The sequence below is a fragment of the Ascaphus truei genome, chromosome 4 (assembly GCF_040206685.1).
Source record: "Ascaphus truei isolate aAscTru1 chromosome 4, aAscTru1.hap1, whole genome shotgun sequence".
In the NCBI taxonomy this organism is placed as follows: domain Eukaryota; kingdom Metazoa; phylum Chordata; class Amphibia; order Anura; family Ascaphidae; genus Ascaphus; species Ascaphus truei.
Window position 1 is genome coordinate 54,952,140 of NC_134486.1, and position 17,002 is coordinate 54,969,141.

Here is a 17,002-nt window from a genome sequence, read left to right on the forward strand (position 1 = left end):
AGAGAGTAGAATGGTCAGGTACTTGCCGAGGTCTGTGGTAGGAGCCTGTAGAATGGTCAGTGTCCGTTTAGCTGTGGTCAGGGGTTGGAGCCAGTAGGAGCGTAGAGGTCCATAAACCGTGGTTGGGATTGGAGAGATGCGGAAGGTCAGAGGTAAGCCGGGTCAGTAAGCCAGAAGTGCGGAGTCCAAAGTAAAGCCGGGTTCGGTACAAGGCAACTGAGACAAGGCAAGGCAGGACAAGGAACCAGGAAGTGGGAGAACAGCGCTAACTGGAACTATGCTCAGCCAATGTGCAAGTGGCACAGCTGAGCATATATGAGAGAGCATGACCAATGAGAGAGGGGGGTGGAGCGGAGGCACGGACTCCGCGGAGACACTGATAGGAGGAAAGACACAGGAGACAGGTGGGCATAATAACGAGAGTTGATACGCAGCTTGGAACGGTGCAAACGCATCACGTGTGCGCGCCGCACAACGTTGATGCACATCGCAAGCGGGGAACGGAGCCAGACTCCGCGACGTCAGAATAGTTCCTGCGGAAGCGCGCCCGCGCCGTAAGGACAGCGGGGTTGCGCGAGCCATCAGGTAAGGAGGGAGTGCGCCGCGGGGGATGCGCTTCCCAATTCCTTACAGTACTATAGTATCCGTAGAACTATTCTGGAATTATTTCTGGATTGTAAGAAACTTACCCTGATTTTAGTCTTAGGGCATGTATATGGTTTTGGCTCTGTATGGTTCTAAGTTTACAGACTAGTAGTGTGTCAGGTTTGTTCCCCTTTTGTAAATGTACCACTTTAAGAAACGCTTGGAGTTATTTGATACTGGGATGGGAAATGTGACGAATTTCTTTATATTTGTCTTTGTATTACAAATTATTTAAGTACAAAGAAAGCATTTTGTCAGAATTGCTGAGTGTTATTCTACTTCATGGCCTACATTTAACAAAAAAACACCGTTACATCAGTCTCTCTATATAAACTAAAATCACAGGTGGCCTTTTGCTGAAAAGAGTAGCTCCATGTAGAGACATAGATTTCATTTTTGATCTTTGGTAATAAAAAAAAAATGTTTTTATCTTATGTATTACTCAATACTATTTTTGTTCACACATTACAAATATTGAAAGGATAGGCTGTAACCATTATGCAATCCTCTGACTTTCAAACCAACTGTGCACAAAGTAGAAATTTAGAGTGAAATGGTAGATCAACAAATGAGATCTAAGTCTCAAAATATATCGTCTTAACAAGTTCCATACAGATGTAGCTGACATTATCAGAAGACACACAAATGGAGGAGTATTTAAAGCCCGATCAGTATCCAGCAGGTAAGATATATGTTCATTTATTTTGTGCACATATATATGGTACAAATTCTACATAAGGTATTGGTGATGACCAAACTTATATTTACATGAATAATGTTCAATATATGTGATAAAACATTGTTACATTGAATAAGCCATATGACTCTACAAGTGTTTTATACCTCAATGGGACCATAATATATGTATTCCATACAACAATTAATTTGATTTTTTTAAATAAATTAGTTGACTGCCACATGAAGTAATGCTTTTGTTAGATAATATTAAATACATAATTTAAAAGCTATTACAGCAAAAGCCATTTTACTGCTAGAGCTTCTATAGATATATAAATATAAAAGCAAAAAAGAAAAGCGCACGACCACTAATATAGTAAACAGTATATTGTATGCATGGCATGAAAAGATGAGTATTGCATGTACAGAAATTCAATAGAAAAGCTTATCGTATTAGACTGGAGGTTCAAGCTTTTCCAGTGCTGGCTAGCATAACTCCACGACCAATGAGCCAATTGTCCGTGATGTCCTCAGCATGCTCTGGAACTCAGGATACTATTCTCGGTGCATTGGCAGAATTTTCCCCATCACTACAGACATTAATTGTTTCACTCCATTACTGATCCTCAGATGCTGGTTGATGATGTTAGTTCATCGTGGCGCTCAGTTCCAAGAGTTCCAAAGTGCCATGGAAGGATATTATTAAATGTCCTGCAGTATGTACAAATTATTTAAAAATTGCTGCCTCCTAATCTGGTGACACTATCAAAAGCAATCTCCAACGCGTTTTGTGGTGATGTTCATAGCCAATTCAGCAGGGAATACTGTATTGTTTCTTTAAAAACAATTCGTTAGAAATAACCCTCCGTTTATACCCATCCCCAAGCTGTGATTGGTTAAAAATAAAACCAAACTAAGTCACTATAGCAAAATTCATTTTTCTATAGTGACTTAGTTGTGTTTTATTCTTAACCAATCAAAGCTTGGGGGTGGGTATATAATGGGGGTTGTTGCTAATGAAGGAAAAAAATCCTGATGAAGTGGTTACGCACATCGCCACAAAACATTGGAGATTACTATTTAGCTATTTCGAAATAATTTGCATGTTCACTGAATGATGTGTAATAATATCCCGCAATGGAAATTTGGAACTCTTTGAACTGGTCACCACAATGAATTGACATCATCATCCGGCGTCTCCGAATCAGTAATGGAGTGGAACAGCTGATGTCTGTAGGGGTCGGGAGTAAACAACACTGTATAGTGCTCTAACACAGACCTGACCATTTGCTGGATAATGTATATGAAGACATAATTCCAAATCCTTGAAGTGTCCCACGATTGATAACCCTTTAAAGCATCACACCACTTCCATTGCATCAATAAGCTGGAAGAGCAACATCCCTTGATTGATGAATACTCACACTCGCTTGTGTCCAGTCTCATACATTGAATAGGATTTCTGTGGTGTAAAAGGAGCAAATCACTCACTGTTAGATGGGTCTTCTGTGGGTCTTTTCTTCCATGGACGTGTGCTGCCTGTTCTCCAGGATATTCAGAGGTTTGATGAGGAGAGATGGAGCACTACAGGAAAAAACTGCTAGAGAGTGTGTTCCCAATAAAAAGGTTTATTGGATCAGAGCATAGCACACAAAAAATGAGCCCTGGGGCCCCCACCAACGCGTTTCGAGCTTGCGCTCTTTCTCAAGGTGCATCTAGGGGTCGGGAGAAATCTGCTGTTGCACCCGAGCTTGGTATCCTGAGTTTTGGAGACTGCTGAAGACATCACGTATAGTCGGCTGATTGAACATGGAGCTATGCCAGCCGGCACTAGAAAAACTTGAACCACAGTCTAATACGATAAGCTTCTTTCTTTATTGAATTTCTGTACATTCAATACTCACCTTTTTTTTTTTTGCCATATGTACTATATTATGGTGCTTGTGCGCTTTTCTTTTTTCTTTTTCTTTCTATAGATTCATGATGTGAAGCGATTATTTTTGAAGAGCAGTAGACCAAGAGTCATTGTCAAAATGTTGTGCCAGCAGGAAAGTTATGTTCCAATTATATTATTTTTTCACTTTTAAGCACTTTTTAAATTAATTTATATATATTTTTCCTAACTTTTTTTTAATATGTAATTTTATTCTTGTTTACTGGGAGCCATGGTCACTCTTTTTGTAACTAGCGCACTGTAGGGAAACTCCGCTTCAGCTTATAGTAGCTGTAGTAATGGACAGGTGGGGGGGAAAGGGGGGTAGAGGTGCTAATGGGTAGGTTAATCATCATCATGACATTAATCATTCAGACTGATATTAATCATTCAGACAGGGGGTCTGAGTGCTACAAGTTGGGTTCCTTTCTCTCTCACTCTTTTTGTAGCAATTATTTTAGCTACTTATTTACATTTGTCATCTATATTGATATTTTAAACACTGGTTATATATTTAGATTAATTATATTATTTAAGTTGATATATGTATGAAATTTCACTTGGTGTGCTACACTTTCACTTTCTATAGGTATATGTAAAAGATTGGTAAAGGAACCACTTATTTCTCTTATTAGAGATGCTTGCAACTTTATTTAACATTACATTTTAAATACATGCTCACATTAGGTGGACAAACATTTTGAGGATCCCAGATATAAATCCCAATGTCAAATCATTGTGACCTTGGGCAATTTCCTTTATCTTCCTAGGCCTCCATAGATTGTAAGTTTGTTGGGACTGTGCCTGTAAAAAAACTATGTTCAGCGCTATGTACTGCGCACTATATTGTAATTGTGAAATGCTTTGAGTCACATTGGGAGAAAAGTGTCATATGAAATAAAGTTAATATTATTGTTTGTATATACGTGTGTGTGTGTGTGTGTATATATATATATATATATATATATATATATATATATATATATATATATATATATATATATATTTAAAACCAGAGACAGAACATGAAACACAGACAGAGCTCAGTGCTACATCCATTAATACAGATACACGGTACAGTGCCTATATATATATATATATATATATATATATATATATATATATATATATATATATATATATATATATATATATATATATAAAGGAAAAAAGAGGAGAGAGCGCACGCCCATAGCGTATAAAAGTATTTAATGAGGGGGAGGGGGGAGAGAGGGGGGTAAAAAACGCACTTACAAAAATGAAATAAAATCAAGCATATGTGATATATAATAATCACCACCATCCGGTTTTTCTCTAGACTCTTGGGGCAGTCCCAGGCTCCGTTGGTAAGGGAGCAACGTCACAGCAGATTCCCAGGGCTGGTAACACCATCCGGTTAGACTGCAGACTTTTGGGGCCGTCCCAGGCTCCGTTGGCAATGGAGCAGAGTCCCAGCAAATTCACAAGGCAGGTGTGCTGTATAATAGTCCAAGAAAGAGGTCCCGTAGTAGTGGTGCCTATAGCACTCGCGCCTGGATCAATACGCTCCAGCGCTTCGTGTAGACTCCAATGTCTGTGCGTCTGACGTCACGACGTTCCCTGACGCGTTTCGTCAGTCACGGCTAACTTTCTCAAAGGGACTCTGCTCCACTGCCAACGGAGCCTGGGACGGCCCCAAAAGTCTGCAGTCTAACCGGATGGTGTTACCAGCCCTGGGAATCTGCTGTGACGTTGCTCCCTTACCAACGGAGCCTGGGACTGCCCCAAGAGTCTAGAGAAAAACCGGATGGTGGTGATTATTATATATCACATATGCTTGATTTTATTGCATTTTTGTAAGTGCGTTTTTTACCCCCCTCTCTCCCCCCTCCCCCTCATTAAATACTTTTATACGCTATGGGCGTGCGCTCTCTCCTCTTTTTTCCTTTTTAGATATCTTGTGGACGTGGTTGGTCCATATTGAGAGCTGCCGGAGACCCTGCATACCAGCACCTATACCATTCATTGGACTATTTGAGGACTGGTTTATCCTTTTTTTGCTCTTTTTTATATACTATTGTTCATGTTTTTGTGGGCCTGATACTAATATAGGTCCACAATATCATATATGTGTATATATTGCTTATATAATTAAGATATTCATCCATATTTACATCATATTGTTATAGCATATATATATATATATTCATTGTATATGTTCTTTAGAGGCGCAGCTTTTTTCTTTGTTATATATATATATATATATATATATATATATATATATATATATACACATACATACAGGTGAACCCCGTTATAGCGCGGTCCTCGGGGTCCACCCGAGACCACCGCGTTAGTAACGGGGTCGCGAAAAAACAAAATGGCCGCCGCGAAATTAAAAAAAATAAAAAATGGCCGCTGCATCACTGCTACCGCGTCTGCCGGAGGGAAAGCTGAGAACTCTCCCAGCGTTCCCAGACCCGGTGGGGCAGCGGCAACCACACACAGCTCTTACCTGGCATCTGGCAGCTCTGCTCCCCGTCTCTGTTAGTTTTAGGAATACCCAGCATATCACTGCTGTGTTACAATCGCACTGCGCATGTGCATGGGATCGGCTTTCAAAGAAGAGACTGTGGCGTCCCTGCTTTGTTTACATGAGCCATGTGCCGTGCCGTGACGTCACATGACCCCGCTGGAACGGAACTGCAGAGGAGCAGGGGGAACAGGCAGCCCACATCTCACAAGCCGCACAGAGCGCCCACAGAGCACCGTGTGAACACCGTGTTTGAGAAGGGGGTTACTGTGAGTAGGGAGGGGGTTACTGTTTGAGCAGGGGGGATATTTTTAGCAGGAGGGTACTGTGAGCAGGGGGGGGATACTGTGAGAGAGGGGGGGTACTGTAAGCAGGGGGGTACTGTGTGAGCAGGGTGTACTTTGAGCAAGGGGGGGCTGTGAGCAGGGGGCGGATGTTTTGTCCCAATTTTGCCCGACCACCTCAAAAAGAAAAGAAGAAAAAATTACATTTTTACAAAAAAATAATTTAAAAAAAACGGGAGCCACGTGAAAACCGCGTTATAACCGAATTCGCGTTATAACGGGTCGCGCTATAATGGGGTTTACCTGTATATATATATATATATATACAAAAACAGAAAAAAACAGACGCACTCATAGCGTAAAAAAGTATAACAAATAGTTTATGGAGTAAAAGATATGAAGAACACACTCAGAAACATAACGGAATAAAAAGCAATTCTGAGTACAACTCAATCACCAGCCAGACGCAGGAACCAGGTATCGGGTGACTTCAGTGAAGTATCCGGTGTGGGTGAACTGCAGCAGCCTCAATAATAGCCTCCGAGTGCCGGGGAACATGAGGGACGCTGCCTTCCTCCAGATCCAGCGTCATAGCAGTGAGTTCTCAGCTCCAAGTCACGTGAGAACTCGATGACGTCACAGGATACAAACGGAGACAGTCCCCACAAGTGCAGCAAATGACCGGCTGGGATCAGTGCATTCCAAATTAAAAGATATAGTCCCGTATATAGAATAGTGAGTGATATTGAATAAAACTGGACAATATCACGTCCACATGACACTCCCTACGCGTTTCGTCTCAAAATACTTCATTTGCTCATTTGAGATTAAAGAGTAGTATTGAGCAAATGTCAGCAACCAACCTCACACTGATGATACCCATCAAGGTTGAAACATGTCTGTGAGTGTGTTAACTGACTTTGCATCTCCCAAGTCCTTGCTTAAAAGCTGTGTTTAAAGCAGCATGCATTGGCTAAGGGTTGTTCATGTAATGTGAGCTTGAGATAAAAGGTGGCACTGTGTGCTCATTTGCATGTCATTTCCCAGAATCCCTTGCTGCAGTGGAAGTGCTGTGTGCTGAGCGATAATGGTGAAAGACAGGGTTGCAGACCTGTCTAAGACATGCAAATGAATATACAGGAATATTTACAGTTGCTATATGCTATACTGTGGAGGGTTTTTGTCACTTTTTTTACCCACCATAACCTTAATAAATGTGGTGATTACGTACTCTTTAATCTCAAATGAGCAAATGTCAGCAACCAACCTCACACTGATGATACCCATCAAGGTTGAAACATGTCTGTGAGTGTGTTAACTGACTTTGCATCTCCCAAGTCCTTGCTTAAAAGCTGTGTTTAAAGCAGCATGCATTGGCTAAGGGTTGTTCATGTAATGTGAGCTTGAGATAAAAGGTGGCACTGTGTGCTTATATATATATATATATATATATATATATATATATATATATATATATATATATATATATATCTTTTTAATTAAATGGTCTTTTAGTTTAACCCTTTGGCCAAAGTGTTGTGAGCCCTTGAGCCCCTCCAAGGCAGACCACATCTCAAGGGTCCTAACACTAAAATAAATTCTTAATAACCTCAAGCTCGTATTACACAAGCAAATCCTCAAGCCAATTCATGCTGTTTTAAACACAGCTTTTAGACAGAGGCTGGGATGAGATGCAAAGCCATTAAACCCACTCACAGACATGTTTCAACCTTGATGGGTATCATCAGTGTGAGGTTGGTTGTAATGGCTAAGCTGGTTTGAGACTATAGACTAGGTAATCACCACAAATATATATTTGTATTTTGTGTACGTAGATAATTAATTGGTAACGAATGATAAAGTTAGAAACTTTGGCTTTATTACCCTGGCATAGAAGGTGTAGGGCAGAGGGTAAGAGGTTCACACAAGGAGTAGGGAGTATGAAAAGGAGGAGATGGGGTGGATGGTGGATATTGATTTTGCAGCTAGCATTCGAGACTGGGAAATGCCTGATATTTACAGGCATAGCTCAGCTGGGATTAGTCAATCGGCCTGCTGAGGAGAGGGAGACTGAAAGCCAGGAACGGAGTTACTACTCCCATACATGAGAAATACAGACATAGCCTTCAACTTGTGTGTGTACATACTGTAGGTAATGAATTGATGATGAATGATAGCGTTCGAAGCTTTGGCTTTATTACCCTTATGTAGTAGGTGTAGGGCTGAAGGTAAGAGACCAAAAAATATTGTTACAACCTTAAACTCACAAGGAGAGCGCAGCAGCAGGCAGGACAGGAAAAAACCCTGTGGAGGAAGTCTGTGAGGAACCGTCTGTGAGGAACCATGACTGTAGCGCTGACCGTCCTACTAAATATACTAAATGCATTTAGCACTGATTAGGGGATAAGAATTTACAGGACAGGACAGCAATGAACGCCCGCAGTGTTGACCAGGTATGAATATGAAGCTGTGCAGCCACGGGAAGGGGAAAGCGTCTGGGCATGGACAAGCTCACCTAAGAATAGGAGACAGAATAGATAGGGTGGCTAGGAGCCCAGGGCCAGGTTAGAGGAAATAGCCGGAGGTGACGAGCCCCAAGCTGGGTTAGAGAGGATAACCGGAATCGATGACCCCGGAGTCAGGAAAACAAGATGGGCCAGAGGCGACAAGCCCAGAGCCAGGTTAGAGAGGATGCGAGGGGAGGAACCAAGCACAAAGCGATGCCTAGCAGCCAAATGAAAGGCAGCAGGCTGTATGGTGAACCCAGTAAGCATAAGACAACACAGCCTGATAAATACCCAACTGAACCAGGCTGAGGAGCATGAATGGTTCAGAGCTGAGCTGAAGCGTGAGCTGAATGAAGCGGAAAGTATTGTAAAGTGTGGGCTAGCATTCTGATTTTACAATGGAGACTGGGAAGTGTCTGGTATTTAAAAGCATAGTTCAGCTTAGATTAGTTAATCGGCCTGCTGCAGCGAGGGAGAGTGAAAGCCAGGGCCAGCGTTCCTGCTCCCCCACACGACAAATACAGGCATAGCCTTCCACTTCTATATTTCACTTGGATACTTTATTTAGGACTTCGTCATGTACACTTGGTCATTTTCACTTCATTTTTATCCTTTAAAATCCTGTAATTCATTCTCATAATCTTTGCTTGCAAGCAGATAAAGTAGGACTATGTTGTGCAGTCTGTGAGGGACAGATAGTAGTAAAACATTCCGCTAAAGAAGGAGGTGTCCCTTATTGGTACCAAAGGCCTAATAATTCTCACTTGGTAACACTCGAAGAGTTCACTATTCAAGGAATCCTAGTTTCTGAACGACTTTTTTCATGAGATACCTAGAGATAGACTAACCTGGCAAGTACATTGCTTAGCTACTCTAGCTATTAAATACTGGTATAGGCTGAGGAGAAACAAACTAAGCAGAGTGCAATGGTTAACTCCATGCACTAGAATCAAAGATCAGAGCCCATACGCCAGACCGGAATTCAGAACCTTACTGACTGCTATGCGAAGAGGGAACATTGTAGATTTTAGTGACTTGTTCATACATGAATGTCAATGCAACAACTGTCTGAGAAATTGGAGGTTAGGATTACATTTTATCAATAATTTCAAATGAGACATTGAGCCACTAGACCAGAAAGTAAAGCCACATTCCTCTCTTGACACACAATCAGATTGAGAAAATCAATGAATCCCCTCTGAACTCAAATGCAACTTGCCGACACAAGTGTTCCAACAATAATAATTGATTTAATAGCAGACATACAGAAATATCACAACGTTTCGGGGTTGGCCCTTTGTCAGGGATACTGCTTAATTAGTGAGCCCAGACCCTTTTTATACCCCTACATAGCGTACAAACCGTCATTTTAAAATGGCGTGCCAAAATCTGAGTACACTTAGCCGATCTGCGTTAGAAAATCAGCTGACACTTTTAACAATTAGATTGTAAGCTCCTCGGAGCAGGGACTCCTTCCTTAATGTTACTTTTACAGTATGTCTGAAGCACTTATTCCCATGATCTGTTATTTATATTATTTGTTATTTATATGACATGTATTACTACTGTGAAGCGCTATGTACATTTATGACGCTATATAAATAAAGACATACAGTACAATACAATGAAATCTTGTCCTTAGCGTTCACTATGATACATTGCTCATAAAAAGCAAAACAATGTACTCGGTTCTCTCAAATGTCAGTATTCGGTACCAACCTGAAACTTTCTGATTTAAAAAGTATCCATCATTACATTCTATACAATTTCACCAGCTCTTCTTTTAATTCCTGACTAAGTCTAGTTGCTACAACACTACTGGCTAATTTAAACCTGTCACTATATACTTATAAAGATTGTTATATTTGAATATGGCGTAATCGTATATGTAAACTCATGTACGTGTATTGATTTTAAGGGGTAATACTATCACCAAACTAAAGTGGAAAAAAAGGAATAAATACTAAATATCAAAAATTCACAAAAAAATAAAATAAATATATATATAAAAACATATGGGAAGTAATGTAAATCGCATCATGCAGGGAAAGAAGTCCTCCAGTCACCAGAAGACATGACAATATTTAACCCTTTAATGTATATCCTAATTTTGGGATGTTACTGGAATACAACAAAAAACAAAGAAGCCCAAAGCTACATCCAATATGACAAAAATACACAGTGAAATACCTATATATCTCTTGAAAAATGGTAATTAATTAAACCCTTTGGCCAAAGCTTTATAAGCCTGCTAGCCACACCAAGGCATGGCCATTAGCAGGTCCTAAAACTAACTGATTAAAATTCTTGTTTACCTCTATAATTAGAGGAAGAATTATCGCATTGGATCTGTCACAACCGATGTTACTGGAGTACCACACATGCAGCAGTTCAGGCATATAATTTAATTATCAGGCAGAATCCTTATTCTTATTCTATAATATGTGTACTAGTTCACAGTTATTAACAAGGATACATGACCCTAAACAAAATTGAGTGCTATACATGCACTCACTAATCAGGGAATATATAGTAGAGGGCTTGAAACAACTCTCAAATCCAGATCACAACAGTTGCCTGTACAGGTGCCAATTTGATTGATGATAAAACAAGGGATTTTTAAAAATAAAGTATCCAGTAACCCCTGTATTATACTGACTACCCAAAATCCACAAAGATCTGGTGGATCCCCCAGAAAGACCGATTGTAGCGGGAGGGGAGCCCAAAATATACTAAACCACATGTTTTTAGAGGTTACGGTATTGATTATGCAGGGGTGGAAGTCTGTTAACCCTCCTAAGGTCAGTAATTGGAGAGCAAATCTATGGGATATGGCTAGGATGGAAACATTGACATATGGGTTCCAAACTCAGTATGGGAAAATACATATAAATTTGGGAACCGCTACTACAATTAATTTAAAGTAATGCCTTTATATGGCTACATTGACTGCAGGGCGGTGTCTCCAAGAAACAGTGAATTGTTTGGCATGTTGCCCACTCTCTCACTCAGCAAAAATAAGAAGAACAATTATGATTGTTAATGTTACTGGTTATATTGTCACAAAGTTGAGATACTAAACTGTTTACTGGTTAATACTGACACATAGAATCCATGTCAACACGCACCAAATGTACAATGTACTGGCAAGTGTTTGTGATTGACCAGTATTAAATATGATAAGGGGAATTGGTGGAGTGTTTTCCATCTATTTCATGTGTATACTGTGTATTAACCTTTTACTATATACTAATGTAACAGGTGCTCCCCCACCCTCTGGGAGATTTCCTGTTACCTGTACTCACACTGTGCTGTACCTGTGAGGCTTACAGGATTGCTGAGTGTACCCTGATGGTAGTGGGGAAGACAGGACAGGCTTTCAGGAATAGAGCTCTTATCTCGCACATGGGTGTAGCGCCTCCATTCCCCACAGGCCTCATCAGTGCTGGGTGCAGTCCCTGCAGGAAAAACCATCTTGCACTCCCCCTGATAAACTGCAGTCAAAGGGAGGAGTATAAAAGCACTCTTCTTAAGGTCCCTGGACTCAACCATCAAGGCTTGAGGCCCCAAAGGTGTATCCTTTGCTCCCCTACTCCCTGGTGGAGTAAGAGGTAGTATCCCACTCCCTTGTGGGAGAGGGAAGGAAGGTGGCCAGAGCCCTGGCTTCACACCCCCAACACACTAAATTTGGATCTACAGTCGCTTTTGTACCCAGGGGGAGGGTCCTAGGTCTGAGCCCCTGATAGGGCAGCACAGAGGCCTCAGGCCCACCCCCTTTGCCACTCAAGGGAGTTGTTTACTGCAGTGGATCCCAGATTAACCCTAACACTGCCTGCACTAGTACCAGGTCTTATGTGTTAGGCAGGGCAGATTAGTAGCCAAGAGGATACATGGCTAAACTAATAAAAAAAATAGTGAACTAGTAGAAAAGAAGGAGGTATCCAGAATGCATTATTGAAATGATGTGATATGGGCATGGTGCGGTCAATACATATAGAAATTTTGCATCATTATTCACAAGGGAGTATTTGGTTGCCCTAAGAAACGTAATGTAAAATTGCAATACTTCATTGCACAGTTTTTTCTCTCTTTGTTTTGTAGCTTGTCGATTTGTCTGTAGTATTTCTTAATTTAAGCCATAAGCCACTTAATTGGCTTTGATGGAACCATTCTTTATTGTTGCTTGTTTTATTTTCCCCACGGCCGTGGCTTTCTTGAGAAAAGGACGGCGGCAAACCCTGACCACGGGATTCACTGCCAGCAGCCATGTATCCACGGAGTGGTTTATTTCTGTACTCATTTAGAGAGCCCTACCAAGCCATCTGGAGAGGGCAATTGTTATGCCATCTCACGTACCCCTTCCAGTCAACAGTCAGTCCACTTATTATGTTTCTCTGTATCTTACACATGTGGGTTCTATTTCTTAACACATTTATAATTATTATTTGGGTTGATGACACAAAACAATGTTTTTTTTCTTTTTAGTTCACATTTCTAGCACACTATCACATTTGTATTTATAAAATGATGGCTGGAAAATAATTTAAATGTAAACACCAGCATGCATAACATTGATCGTACATGTTGGTGTTAGCACTATTCCAAAGTCTTTTAGTCTTTTTAGTAATCTTTTAATGAATTTGTCATTAATTTGGCTAGTCTAGTTAAGCGTCTGGTATTTCTATCTCACATTATCTTTTCTACCCTTAATACATTTGATGACAAAATCATATGGACACAATGTAAAGCTTGCCATTTTTACCATTTAAATGATTATCCAAGCTAAGGTTTTGAACTTCATCATTTCAATTTATAAACTGAATTTTTATAAAGTAAAGCTCGTATTTGAGCAAGCACATTAACTATGCTTTCATTTAATAAATATACAGGGGAGGATTGAAAAATGTGCACAAGCACTCCTATTTTGTACTATTTGCATATAAATAAGAAGCCTCTAATGCAGTGAACTGAAATCCAACTACAGAATGACAGGAATATCATTTGAAAAATGTGACAAACACAAGCAATATTTCAAGCAGATTACTGGATTTGTTTTGTTTTAGCACCTAATTTCTGTCCTAATGAATAACACCAGAAATGTCTAATAGATACTGATTATTCTTGTATACATTTAAATAGTGATTTTGGTCTAGGGAACAGTCATTATTTGCAGGTTGGAAGATCGGTAATCAAGATCACGTAAAACCCCCATTTAAGATTTTTTTAAATTATTTTAATTTGGAAAATGCAACATTATTGCTATCAACCAACATTGTTGCCACCTTTGTTAGCAGAGTAGACAAGGAGTGTAAGTACTTACATGTATCTTCTTTCTTTGTCATTTAATGCCAGATGTTCAAAGCTCAGTTAAATCTCAGTTCATAACGTGATTGTTGCAGGGTACATGCAACCACACGCGGGTTTTCTTGATAAGGCTTATTTATTGAGCCTTAAAAAATACAGCACACAAAAACAAAACAGCTTCTTGTCAGCATACAAAAACAAAACAGCTTCTCTTCAGCATAGAAAAACAAAACAGCTTCTTTTCAGCATGCAGGACACAGACAGTTCATCAAACATGTACTTTGAAAACAGACCGTGTAGCAGTAATCTTACTTCAGCATTTCACTCCTGTCTCCTGACCAGCTAGCTCCCATGTGTGTCTAGCCTGGTGTTTGTAAAGCCCCTTGATGAGGCAGCTGGGATCAGACTAATTAAGCAGCCCTCTCAACTGAAACTTAACCTCGTCACTGCTGCACTGCAAACCTAAATATAGGTTTGCCAGGTATATGGCTGGTGACGTTTATTTACCCTGTCACATTCCTCCCCTGTTAGTGTGTGGCTGGGGCCACGCACGGCTGAAGCCCGACCATCCACCCCTTCTCAAGAAAAGAAATCAGCATTTGCATTTTCTTTTCCAGTCCTGTGCTGAATCTCAAATGAGAAGGGTTGGAGGGCCATACACCACTTGGTCAATCTAGCATTGGAGTCCTTCATAGTATTTAACCACTTTAATGGAGCATGGTCTGTTACCAACGTAAAATGGACTCCCGTCAGGTAATGCCTCAAGGCCTCAATTGCCCACTTTACTGCGAGGAATTCCTTCTCAATTACGGAGTAGTTTTTTTCCCTTGGGAACAATTTCCTACTCAGAAAAAGGATCGGATGTTCCACTCCCTCAAACTGTTGTGACAACACTGCCCCTAGCCCTATCTCTGATGCATTGGTTTGCACTACAAAAGGCCTGTTAAAGTCTGGGCTTCTAAGGACGGGACCCTCTGATAGATACCTTTTTATGTCCTCAAAGGCTCTCTCACACTCCCTTGACCATACCACTTGTGTAGGGGCACACTTTTTTTGTGAGGTCCGCTAATGGGGCTGCAACTTCCAGTTTGGGATGAACCGCCGATAGCACCCTGCTCAACCCAGCAGAGAACGTACCTGCGTTTTTGTTTGGGGGGGTCGGAACTTCTTTCAGGGCAGCTACCTTGTCAGCTAGTGGCCTTACTTTTCCACCTCCTACTGCATACCCTAAGTATTTGGTTTCCGCCTTACCTAAGGCACATTTGTTAGGGTTGGCTGTGAGCCCTGCCTCTCAGTGATTTGAGGACCGCTTTCAGCTTATTTAGATGGGCCCGCCAGTGTTTACTATAAATTACAATGTCATCTAGGTAGGCTGCGGCATAAGCCCTATGAGGTCTCAGCACTTTATCCATGAGTCTCTGAAATGTGGCTGGGGCTCCATGCAGTCCAAATGGCATTGTCACAAACTGGTATAAACCCATGGGAGTGGCAAAGGCTGTTTTGCACTTGGACTTTTCCTCTAAAGGTATTTGCCAGTATCCGTTTGTTAAGTCCAGCGTGGATATATATTCCGCGTTAGCAAGGGCGTCAATTAACTCGTCCACCCTTGGCATCGGATATGCGTCAAACTTGGATAGCGCATTGACCTTTCGGAGGTCCACACAAAATCTTACCTTCCCATCGGGTTTAGGGACCATAACTAGTGGACTACACCACTCACTGCATGATTCCTCAATCACTCCTAAGTGTAACATTTCTTGTACCTCCTTCTCCACCAGGGCCCTACGACTTTCAGGCAACCTATAAGGATGGGAGCGTACTTTTACCCCAGGTGCTGTCTCTATCACATGTGAAACTAAATTAGTTTGCCCTGGCAAATCAGAAAAAACATCATGGAATTATGTAATTATTTCTAACAAGTCCCCTTTTTGTTCAGAGGACAATTGTCTATTCATTGGGATTTTCTCGTCACCACCGATGTCCCCCCGTGGGGGCTGAGGACCCAGGTCCATTTCCTCCTCCACCGGGTGGATGAATAGAGCCCGCTGCACCTTCCAGGGTTTCAGCAAGTTCACATTGTAAATTTGTTTACCCTTCCTGGACCCTGGTTGAGCGATCTCATAATCCACATCACCCGTGCGGCGGAGTACTTCGAATGGGCCCTGCCATTTGGCTAGGAGTTTACTCTCAGAACTGGGTAACAATAACATCACCTGGTCTCCCGGGTGAAACACTCTCATATGAGCATTTTGATTGTAGAGTCTATCCTGACTGTCCTGATCTGATCTAAGATTCTCCCTAGCAAAATGACCGACCACATCTAGGTGCTTCCTAAGGTCCAATACATATTGCAGGGTATTCTTAGAAGGGGACCGCTGTTCCTCCCAGGACTCCTTTAGGAGGTCTAGGATACCCCGGGGTTAGCGGCCATACAGCAGTTCAAATGGAGAGAATCCCGTGGAGGCCTGGGGAACTTCCCGCACTGCAAACAGCAGAAAAGGGAGAAGTTCATCCCAAGCTCTCTTCTCTGAATCTACAAATTTTCTCAGCATCCCTTTTAGAGTTCGGTTAAATCTTTCCACCAATCCGTCAGTCTGTGGATGGTAGACCGATGTCCGGACAGACTTGACCTCTAGTAATTTTAAGACATCCTGCATCAGTTTAGCCATAAAATTTGTACCTTGTCTGTCAACATAACTTGGGGAAGTCCAACCCACGAGAACAGCTCCAACAACTTGTTGGCTACTTGCTTCACCGTTGCTGTCCTCAGGAGGAACACCTCAGGCTATCTTGTTGCATAGTCAACTATTACAAGAATAAACCTGTGTCCTTTCGCAGAAGGTTCTAGTGATCCTACCAATTCTACCCCAATCCTCTCAAAAGGAACTGACACCAAGGGTAGAGGAACCAAAGGGGCTGGTTTTTGTCCCTTCGGACTAGTTAGCTGGCACTCAGGACATGCCACACATAACTTAGCAATATCACTATGCATCCCTGACCAATAGAATCGGGACGAAATACGGTCCAATGTTTTATCCCTACCAAGGTGACCACCCCAAGGGACAGAATGGGTTGGAGTGAACACAGATTTAACAAACGCCTTGGGAACCAATATCTGTCTGGTGACCTCCCCTGTTTG

The 17,002-nt window shown here is 41.4% G+C and overlaps 1 protein-coding gene across 1 annotated transcript in view; it reads left to right on the forward strand.

The window, feature by feature from the left end:
• Window positions 1–17,002, forward strand: part of CAMKMT (calmodulin-lysine N-methyltransferase) — a 536,774-nt gene that overhangs the window by 412,770 nt on the left and 107,002 nt on the right. Inside the window, exon 7 of the mRNA XM_075595793.1 lies at window positions 1,261–1,327. Within this exon, the coding sequence (XP_075451908.1) occupies window positions 1,261–1,327 (67 nt within the window). The remainder of the gene's footprint in view (window positions 1–1,260; window positions 1,328–17,002) is intronic.